This window comes from Paramacrobiotus metropolitanus, unplaced genomic scaffold (genome assembly GCF_019649055.1).
Source record: "Paramacrobiotus metropolitanus isolate TYO unplaced genomic scaffold, Prichtersi_v1.0 Parri_scaffold0000069, whole genome shotgun sequence".
Lineage (NCBI taxonomy): Eukaryota > Metazoa > Tardigrada > Eutardigrada > Parachela > Macrobiotidae > Paramacrobiotus > Paramacrobiotus metropolitanus.
The window spans coordinates 598,320-609,508 of NW_026570289.1; the positions used below are offsets into that span (position 1 = coordinate 598,320).

General features: G+C 42.6%; 1 protein-coding gene and 1 pseudogene across 1 annotated transcript; one reads left to right on the forward strand and one right to left on the reverse strand.

The window, feature by feature from the left end:
* The first annotated feature begins 968 nt into the window (after nucleotides 1–968).
* Nucleotides 969–4,882, forward strand: LOC129594562 (neprilysin-2-like). Its single transcript, XM_055491295.1, has 6 exons — nucleotides 969–1,237; nucleotides 1,406–1,543; nucleotides 1,814–1,912; nucleotides 3,383–3,792; nucleotides 4,164–4,559; nucleotides 4,691–4,882. Exons 1-6 carry the CDS (start codon nucleotides 1,123–1,125, stop codon nucleotides 4,880–4,882), a joined length of 1,350 nt encoding a protein of 449 aa, XP_055347270.1. The 5' UTR covers nucleotides 969–1,122.
* A 4,534-nt stretch (nucleotides 4,883–9,416) lies between these two features.
* On the reverse strand, nucleotides 9,417–10,815 carry LOC129594563 (uncharacterized; annotated as a pseudogene).
* Between the last annotated feature and the right edge of the window lie 374 nt (nucleotides 10,816–11,189).

Consider the following 11,189-nt stretch of genomic DNA (forward strand, 5'->3'; position numbering starts at 1 on the left):
GACTGTCCACATGTGATCCGTAACGCGAAAAAACAGTAGTACCGCAGATGGTTGTCGGTGCCGGTTTGACGGGACATGGAGACGGGCAGTTGAACGGGTGTGACCTGAAACAGACTCAAGCGCAGAAAAGGGAATTTCCAATGGAACAAACATTAGCTCACAAAGTGGAACTTTGCCGAACTTAAGCTTATAAATAATGCGCGCAATTTAATGCGCAAAGCGCATTAAATTAGCATGGACAGTCGCTGCTGTTAAAATTCTTTGGAACGAACAAATAAGCTATAGGCAATTGCCTTGTTGAAGTTAGAGAATTTCAATGTGCGGGTGTCGCGTCCCCAGATTACCTTGAATGATCACGCATTCAGCGCCAATATACTTTTTATTGCACTTATTGTACATAGTTGCCACATCACAGTGCAACATGGACTAATATCTAACATCGCCAATACTTTCAATAAATAAAAGTTTCTTACAATTTAATTCTTTCAGTTTATGCCTTTCCATTCGGCGCAACCGACTAAGTTTGATGTCAATCTCGGTTAAGCTCTATTTGTACTTACTTTTGTTGGATTAATGACATTGATTGTTCTTTTCCTGGCCACAGTGGCCGGTAGCCGCCCGGCCATTTTTTTCAGCCAGCCGCTTTACGTAAACAAATGGTATACTACCAAAGAAAAAGCTATCCCTCTACCAAGGAACTATGTAATTGTTTTCGTTTCTTGATTCCGTGTAGATTACGTAAACACATGCAGTGTCATGAATTCTAAACCCTAGATAAATATATAAATACTAATTTCCCGGATTTGCCGCTAGCCATATTTGGTATAAACGCCGCGTTTAATTAGAGAATAAAGACATTGAGCAACTGAATAATTTTTCTCTAGGGCACACAGTTGCTTTCAACGTTTCAATACTTCCTGATATTCATACTGGTACGTTCTACGAAAAATCTGTCTGGAGGAGCTGTGCCATCTGAGAATGCGACGTATATTTTAGCGACTGTTTCCTCTATTTTATACACATTAATGTTTCGTTTGTTTAATTTGCGATAATTTGCAAAAGTTGTTACTGGAAACTATTTGTTTTGGGAGATTTTTAACTGACACAAGAAGTGGTCACGCGATGATACTTTGGGAAGTTGTAGGAGTTTTGGTCATTGCTGCTAATGTAGCACAAGCAACCGGGCTGCACCAGTTATCAACCCAAGTTTGCACGTCGGATGTTTGTCATCAAGTTGGTACGTAGATCAGATTTTAATTATAAAATAAGGGTTCAGGTACAATTTTCTACACTGCGTGTATTTTAATTTGCAGCTCCCCTCACTAAAAACTTTATGGCTGCAGTCGTTGCGAGGCACTACAGTTACGTTTGGTAGCTTTTACTAATTCGTTTGTGATGTTTGTAGCCCGTGAAATCGTCTCCAGTATGGATGCAACCGTTAATCCGTGCATGGATTTCTACGCCTACGCATGCAACCGTTTGAATAGTAGCAACGGTGTATGGAGCGAAGTGCTACGTCTCAAGATTTCCAAACAACTCAAAGGTACGTGAGACAACGTGAGCGATGTACTGTTTTGTTTTAGATTTCTCAGTACTGAAATTCCGTTGCTTGCTGCCTTTTAAAAGTGCACATTTTTTACATATATTCTTTCGACATTCCGTTCTATACGTTCCTATGTTTACCCGGTTACAATATTCTTTGGATTGTACAGGTAATAGATAAAATATAACACATCAAGCATGGCAAACATTTGCATTTTGTGTATACTACGTAGCTGCCACTGTATTATTAATAATTTTGCTTTATTTAAAGATGTTCGACAACGGAAATTACACCAATCGCATGGAAGAAAAAGCAGTGGACATATACAACCAGTGCATCAACCAGACGAATGGTATTCGGAATCACTCAGTAAAGTAAACCTGCGCTTGAAAGAACTTTCGTGCGGTGTGAGGTGTTCGTGCGGTCTACACCTACAGGATTGTCATAGGTAAACGGTTAATCGCAGAGCCGGCTGTATGGCGTGGTTCAAGCTGAGTTGCAGGCAGCATATGTGAACATCGCCGTACAACGTAGGATTATCTGAACTGCAACTAAATTTTTTAGGGAAGGGGTACATTAACCTCGTGTAGTTTACCTAAACGCCACTGCAAGATAAATTTTTTTGCATTGCCATGTTGACTCACATCGGTAAATAAATACTGTACTGCTACCCGGCACTTGTATGGGAAAACGTTCGGTCACGTTTACATGCGCACATCACAGATGCCGCCCATGGCGCATCTGACATACCGATCTTCACTACCGCTGATCGCTGGATATGTTGCAGCGCATGGTTATCAGCTGGCAGATCATAATCCGGAAATTCAGTGCGAATGGAAGTAAAGTGAGTTGCATCTGCTGAGCATTTAGCGGTATAATTTCTGAGTTACGGCATGCTTGTTGTTTTTGTTTTTCCAAACCAGGAAATATTGCAAATCAAACAATTCTTGACTCAAAAACTATTGAAAATAATAATAATCTGTCGGTGCTCTGTGAAGCTGAAAATTACAGTGAAATACAACTTTTTTATCACAACGTATCTGCCGTACAGGCAGGCAAGCGCCCAAGTTCAGAGTAAAGATCGGTATCTCAGATACGCGTGGGCACTGGGCGGCATCATCAATCACAGTCGCGTTCGTAGACGTCATCAAACGTTTTCCCATACTTACTTTAGATGATTATTATAAAGAAGTGGTGATACTTACGTGGAAAACAAAATATTTATTTAAATAGTTCAGATTTTATCCTACTCAGTGATGTAAGTCTCAATTTTTGAAGAATATTGAGCTATCCTGGCATTACTGGTTAACTCTCATGCGCCTACAGAACGGTGGCTTGATACCGTACCAACAAGTGCAGGGTAGCGCCCCTACCCTGCACTTGTCCCGCTACTGTAGCGGGACAGTCATTAGTAAACGCCTTTCTAACTGACACTGAAAATCCGTCAAAATCAGAATCCATTGTTGTTAACGCTAAAAAACAACGGCTGTAATAACAGACGAACTGTTATAACGACAGCTATGAATGTGAAGCGAAAGCAGATATCCTATGGAAGTTTTAAATTATCCTATGAAAGTGCATTCGAAGTTCGAACGTAAGTTGTATGGGTCCATTGATCGTGCACATACCTAAATTCCGGACTTACTACTACTGGCTGATCATCCTCCTCTTAACTCAATCGCGCTACAGCACATCATGCCCATTATATGTCATCACAAGTGCAGGATAACAGTACAGCGAATGTATAGCAATTTTTTCCATTTGATCCGAGCGTTTTTTGCTGACGTTCTGCTGCAAAAAACGTAGAATGTGGCGTCCGTTATCTGATATTTTCTACAGACGGGCCATTCGACGTTCAGACCATTCGCCGTCTTGTGCGCGTTGTTGATGACTTGTTTGGTGGATGGTCACTATTAAAAGGCAATCCCAATGTGTCTGCTTTTCGCCTGGACGACGTTGTCTCCCGTCTGCAGCAAAACAACATTCAGTCCATCCTTTACCTCTCCGTAGAAAAAAACGACTTTTCCACCGATCAGAATATCCTATTCCTCAGGTTGCCTGGGCGCCTTTACGACCGGTGGGGACTGTGTGCCCGCTACCCTGGTCCATGCAATGCAGCTAGGCAGCTAACTACCGTATGGAAGTCGATTGTCAAGGGTTTGATGAAAGTGACCAACGCCAGTGCCCAGTGGTTTACTGTTGAGAAACGGTTGGAGAAAGTTCTTATTTTGGATTTTATGCTATCAACGGTGCGAACTGTGGTTTGAGAATTCGGAGTTTTGTTCGCAGTTTTTTGCCTTTTTTGTTTTCGAATCGATAATGTTTTGCTTTACATTTTTGAAATGGTTTCCTTGACAGTAATATATTTTTCGAACCCTATTTTAATGTTTTTCGGAAACAGTTTTCTGTACTACTTTAATAAATTTTTTTTTTCGTTTTACTACGTTGTTTCTTCCTTGAAGTGGTGCAAGTTTTTTCTTTTGGTTTGGTTTAATTTTATTTTTTTTCCTTGCCTAATGCTAGTTAATTTATGTTGATCTCCTTGCTTTATTTATCCCTTTTTGGCATACGGCTAACTTTAGTGTTTAGTTTTTACTTCTCTAAAGGAGATAATTTTCAGGTGCCAAAAGGGACGGTGGACTTGCTAAAGCGCTTAACGTTTGGGGATCTTAGTAAACCGCCTTTCCGTTCTCATTTCCTGTCAAGCCTCTTGTCGCTGTTCAATGTCATCCTTAAAGAAACTTCTGTGAAATTTCGTGCTACGGTCGCTACACAGTTCGGTGACCCGTTTCCAGAGTATCTCCTCAAGCTGGATCAGACGATGGCGCAGCTGGAATCTGACGGGGATGCGGGACTTGCGACACTGGCTGATTGGCTGTGGTGGACAACGCTATATCATTATTACATTATATATCAGGAAGCACATCACTGCGTGCAGTTGTTGAGAACAGCTATGCCGTTGACAGTTTCGCGAATGTTCTTTGAGACCTACATTCCGAGCGGAGTTGTTCAAAAGGTCAAGCACAACCTTGTCTCATTGAGAAACGAAATTTCTTAAAAAACGGTTTTGCGAAATGTGGCGTTCAGGTGAAAAGTCACATAAAGAGAAAATTGCCAAACCAAATAATGGCTGTTTGTGTTCAACAGGCACATAAACTGATTTCCGAAATTGCCGACGGAGTACGTGACGCAGTCATCCTCAAAACAATTTGGATGGACCGAGCAACGCAAGAAACCGCCATGGATAGGCTAAATCATACATTGCTAAATGTGGGTTATCCCAGAGAATTCTTGGACAACTGGACACTAATTGATGACCTGTACGCAAAGGTTAGTTGACCTTGGCGCACCACCAAGCATTTAAGAAACTTTAAGGTGTAAAACTGCACAAAATTTTGATAAATCCTCTCAGAAAGTCTAAGTAAGTTCGTTGTATCAGTACTGGTGTTGGAAGCGATGATTCTGTCACAGTAACTCATATTGCAGGCCTTACTAATGCAGAGTTCTTTGGGATTACGAAGAACAACTCCCAAGTGGCTGCAGTTTAGCAATTTATTTTGAAAAAACACCTGCGCAAATACTACGTAGTTTCATGTTTAAGGTTGAAGTGAGAAAGTCATTCTACAACACACTGCGCAGCATCGATCAAAGTAACAGCTGGATCAACCTGCAGAAACTCTCGCGCATTAACGGCCGCAATGATCCTTTCACCCCATCCGATCTTACTCGAGCATCCGCAACATATTACTCGGACAGCAACTATATTGGTATCGGGTTAGCTTGTTCAGATTACGTATCGATACGCGATAAGATGTTTCTCAAATTTTTTTAGTTATAAAATTATTAAAATTTGTTAGTTTCCTTTTTGGATAAATCTGTTAAAATTCGTATTTTATGTATAAAGTAGTCGTCCGTTTATAGTTTTTCTTTTTGCCGGCTGCATTCCTTTTGTTTCTTATTTGTAATCGTTTCTTTATTCATTTCTATTTGGTTCGTCCGAAGTTGATTGACAAGGACCTAATAATCATCGAAGGTTGGCCTTGCAGTCATTCCGGAATCGCTGCTACAGCCACCAATGTTCTACGGCAGCAACTTGGAAATATTTAACTTCGCTCGCTTGGGTGCTGTTGTTGGTCACGAATTTACCCATGTTTGGGTATCGGAGGCAAGTACGGATTTCTTAAAGGGGAACAATCTCATCCAGACACATAACTGTAAATGTCGTGTTTAGAGAAAGAATTTAAAACAAGTCGCGGCAAACCGTTTTACTGGTGGACAATTGCGACACAAAACAATTACAATGCGAGAACGTACACCTTGGTGGATTTTTACAGCAATATACCCACGAAGAACGACAGTGTCGATGGACGGAAAACTCTCATCGAGAACACCGCCGACACCGGCGGATACCGCGCTGCTTATTTGGTTATTGTTCTTATTATTTCAAAGAAAGAACGACTGTACGCAAAAAATGATTCTTCTGCAGGCTTTTCATAACTTTATGCGCCGCACGGGACACCGCATCAAACTGCCTGGTTTAGAAGTCTTTAATGAGGAGCAACTGTTCTGGTTAATAGGGGCTCAGGTGACATTTCTTTATTTTTTGGAGAAAAAAACAAGGCCTAGGTACAGCAAGAATTATTTTCCGAAGTGACTATTTTACCCCAGTCTTTGTGGCAAAATAGCTTTTGGCTATTTTGCCCCAGTATGCGAGGCAAAATAGCCTTTAGCTATTTTGCCCCACACTGAGTTCAAATAGCCGTTAGCTATTTTGCCCCAGTATGGGCGGCTAAATAGCCTTCTGCTATTTTGCCCCAGTATGCGTTGCATTAGCGTTTTTGTATTTTGCCGCGGTATGGTCGCTGGCAGAATATGTCGTAGCTAATTCGCGGCAGTATGAATATGCATGTCACATCTAGAGGAGGCGATCTAGCAGGCTGTCGTTTGTCTGGGTGTCTTTGTTGGAGTTTGGGTGCCTTTGTTGGAGTGGGATGGGCCATGGGACACTGTCACGCGGGGGCACACCGACACAGGAAACCTGTTGACGGAGAGCGCTGTTCGCCTTCTTTACATTCAAATCAAAAAACTGCGGACCGAAATAAATCATTATAACCTCCAAGAAATCGATGAAGGAAACTGGATTCTCGCCAACACGCTTACGGACACGGTGTATATCATCCAGAGGGAAATTCAAGAGCAAGACAGCGTCAGCCTCAAAAAGAGCGAAAGCCGGCTAGTTTGCTCATGCTTTTTCAGCTGTACCTTTGGCTTGCCATGCAAACACGTTATGCACATCAGGCAAATGACGAGTAACGCATACATTCAGATCACGGACGCGATTGGACGGTGGCACCGGTCATTCTCAGGTGTTGATCCAGACGTTCTGCGCTCAGCACTTATAAGTCATGCAGCATGTCATCTTGAGGATGACGACCTCGAAAATTTCGCGGATAGTGAAGTGGGTATTAAGTCTTCGCTATCGCGCGAGGCTCGATTTAACAAGGCGCTAAGTATCGCAAAAGAAATCAGTTCCGGTATCGCGGTGTATGCGGGGAAGCGCTACGATGAATATCTGCACTTGTTGCACACCCTGGAGAAAGCTATAAAAGATGGTGTTCTGGGTGAGAACATCACGATAACGGTAGCTACCTCACCAAGCCAGCAGACTTTCACCAATATTTCGTCGACCGCTTTACCCGACAAGGAAACTACCGGCCGAAAGGTTATTGTGGTTGTGAATGTTACCGCTGATACGGTTACAGCAAATCCGATTCAGACAGCGCCTCAATTTGCGGCACTAGCCGCTTTGGAAGCAAGCGGGGAGGCTGAGCACAGCTTCGGCAAAGGTAATGTTAGACAGAGGATTCGTAAAGCAGACTAATTTCGATCGAAGACAGCACGCAAGAAAGCTCATACGTACTATTTGTAAGGAGGATGGAAAGTAATGGATGTAATAACTATAATTGTAATAACTATAAAACCGACCGGATTAAAATGTTGCTCGACCCATTGGCCGTGGTTGCCATCTTCCGACTTAAAATTTGTTTGAAAATTTCACTAATCCCGGACAGCAAGAATTATAAGTTTGGACTATTTCGCAACCAATGCTCCTGCGATATGTGCAGAGCACCCATTGAATCCCATGAAACCTGCGTGACCTTTGCAAATTTACGGCGGGCACCGTCAAGGACGAGGACGACCTCCTTGCTCTTTCGCCGGACAGTCGCTGATTGTCGCAAGCAGCAATATTTGATAAAATCTCATTCCAAAGGTGTTGAGCGCCCTTTTTAAACTTCTCATTTACACAGTAAGCTTGAGGCATCTCGTTCCAGCAAGTTTAAAGCAGCAGTCTTAGCATTTTTTAATCATTGCTTTAATGGCTTTTTCTTCCATTTCGTCCGACGCTTATACCTCCTCATCTTTATTGTGGACATTTGTCAACACTTTAAGATAAACTAACGTAGTCCACGTCTGATTCATGGAAGTTTTCAGTTCGAGGCCCGCCACATCCATGTGCTAGGCAACCGCACTTCTCGGTATGTCCTTTTTAACATAGAAGTCTATGGGAGAACCAATTTGTTCCGAGATCAGCGCAAGCACTGATCATGCAAGATTTCTCTAATAACGGGGGACACCTTGTGGATCATTCATTAATTTTTAAAATCCCCACGCAAAAATCTTAAGTGGTGGTACTTTTCCAAGAGCATTCATAAGCATGAAACAAACGGCCGCTACTACCTCCTCTAAAACACCGCTCGTCTCCCTGCTGGCACATCCAGAGACTATGATTTTGATGTTGCTGGATTTGCAGTAAAAACTACGCTGGAATAGTGCAAAACATGCAACAAAACGACGTAAGAAAATAATTCTTAAATTATTCTATGCAACTGCCATACTTGGTGCGATAGAGCTGTAAGTAGCGCGGCCGCATACTTTGATATTAATTCACTAATAAGCCAAATAACGTAGTATTGTTGATTGAGTGATATTTAACGGAGATAACTGATACAGCTGGCAGAAATCGGTAAATTTATTCATGCCACTTCCATAAATTTTTCTAGAAGATAGCGCAATATGATGAAATCGTAGTCTGTTGACTGTTTTATCAAGGCAGTCTAGCGATGAAGCGCATGATAATTTAGCAGATCGATCAGAACACCTTCCGGTACATTTAGCGGTAATGAATCTGCATTTGGCGCTAGGGTGGCAAAACGTTTCATCTGAAACCGTGATAAAGAATCAGCAATGCTATTGTTGATACCAGATATATGCTTAATAGTGATAGAAAAATTAAGTTTAGCTGCGATGGCCACCATCCGACGCATTATTTCGAGGACAATTCTGCTACGAGATTTATAGTTTTCCCAAGCTTGAGAGGCGCCGAGATTGCCGCAGTGAAAAATTACTTTTCGCCTGCTCAGCTTTGATCCCCATATTATTAATGCAATAAGTATGGGAATCATCTCAAGTAACTCTATAGATAATTGCGCATCCAGTATATAAGCTGGCCAGCGATACTGAAACCAAGCGCCATTAAAATAGCCGGCACAACCGATGGTAGCTGATGCGTCGGTGTACAGCTGGATCGTATCGCAACGAGTCCAATCTGGTTCAAGAAATTTAGCTGTACCATTCCACTTTGGTAGATATTCAAGCCACCAGTCGATATCCCTTTGAAAATCGTCGCCAAGGCTGATCTTATTTTCAGGTAAATTTTTTACCACTGACAGTTGTGCAATAAGCCTCCTCGTGAACAAACGACCAACCGGCACACATTTCGATGCAAACATGAGAGATCCAATTAAACTTTGCAATTCTGTACGGTTGCATACACTCTTAAGTTTCCAGGTATTAAGAAGAGCTATAATATCTGCTAGTTTCCCATGCGGTAGACTGAGTGTCTGCGAAACGGAATCAAGCACAATACCAAGAAACTTCAGCGTTGTAGAAGGGCCTTCAGTTTTTTTATCAGCTAATGGGACACCGAGAGTTGCGCACAAGTCAGAAAATTTATTCATAAGTGACACGCACAGAAGATAATCAGCCGACGTTGCGATAAAGAAGTCGTCAACGTAATGTAACACAAAAACATGCCCATTTATATGTACAAATATCCAGTGTACCGCATCTGATATTAGAGAGAATAGAAATGGAGAAGAACGAGAACCGAAAGGAAGTACGATATCGAAGTAGTAAAACCCGTTGCACTGATAACTTAATAAATGTCAGTCGGCAGGTCTTACCGGAACAAGTCGAAAAGCATGCTGCAAATCAAATTTAGCCATTAAAGCTCCTGTTCCCGATGTAATAAGCATGCGAACAGCGTCATCTACGCTGCAGAATGCTAAAGAGTAATCATCCTTGCTGATATAATCATTAACGCTTTCGCCGGCTGGCCGGGACATGTCCATCAGTATACGAAACTTCCCATCCGGTTTTGGTCTCACCCCCAGCGAATTGCCTACAAATACTGGAAATGGCGGGCTAGAGAATGGGCCCACTGAATGGAATAAAGATACTTCCGTATTGATCTGCGCCTGCAAATGATCCGAAAACATGCGTGCAGATGCGGCATTAGGCGTAGAAATGCTCCGAATTGGGCCACGGTATCCGATATCGGCTCCATTGCGCATAATACATAAAATATATGAAACATAATCCTGATCTGGGTGCTCACGAAGATAGTGCGCGAAAACTTCAGCTTTCAACGGGGTAATGATATTACTGGGCACTGTTGCTGGCTTTTGATTTGCACTGGAAGTCGCGGTGTTCACGTTGACCACAACTGGCACATCGGTGTTGGCGACCGTATCGGCAAAACAGACCGGCTGTGCAGTGACCTTTGTTCCAGAGATGGCACACTTCGTCGACTTTTGCTCCCCCGCTACCAGCGGGGAGACTAAGAAACGACTGCCCAACCCATGATGAACGACGATTGCTGGTGATACTATGCAATGTCGGACATTCAGGTCTGATGTGTCCGAATTCCCAGCAGTTGTAGCATTGAACCGCAGTATTTCTGCTTACACCGCCTGTGGGTTAACCAGCGTCATGCCCAAGAGGTTGCAACAAGTACTCGGTATATGCGTCATCGTTTTTCCGTGACCACTGCATGACATCATTCGGATTACGACAAACGGCTAAACGGTACTGCCGGTCATACGCAAGCCACTGGTCAGGATAATTCCTTTCAGTGCCGCAATCTGCGCGATGTGATCTATAGACTTCATCATGGGAAGGTCTAACTCCGGGTATATGGCACACCGATACATTTTCAACACTGAAACGCTCTTATCCATTGATTGAAGTCTCGGATCTGCGCACTTTTACCAGTTGAATTCTTGGATGTCGACGGCATTTGAACTGAACAGTTGTTCAACAGTAGCTCAGGGAGATTGACAAACTCCTTCTTGCTAAAAAGCTTGGGCAGCAGAGTGTTTTCGACTGGCAGCAAGAGACTTTTAACATTATCCGGTAAAGCTTCGAGTATCGCGGCAGCTTTTCGAATTATGAAATTAGCGAATTAGCTTTTCGAATTAGCGATATTAAATTTAATGATTCGCATGTGGTCAATGGTGATTGGCAATCTGCGGTCTACCGTTGTACCTCGTAGACGCTTATATCCAGTTAGACAATGTCTCAAACT

Bases quoted from the DNA above. Each gene is read 5' to 3' on its own strand.
- LOC129594562 (XM_055491295.1), top strand. From the start codon at position 1,123: ATGATACTTTGGGAAGTTGTAGGAGTTTTGGTCATTGCTGCTAATGTA. The intron at 1,544-1,813 runs GTACGTGAGACA...CTTTATTTAAAG, and splicing joins GATTTCCAAACAACTCAAAG to ATGTTCGACAACGGAAATTA. The intron at 1,913-3,382 runs GTAAAGTAAACC...TATTTTCTACAG, and splicing joins ATGGTATTCGGAATCACTCA to ACGGGCCATTCGACGTTCAG.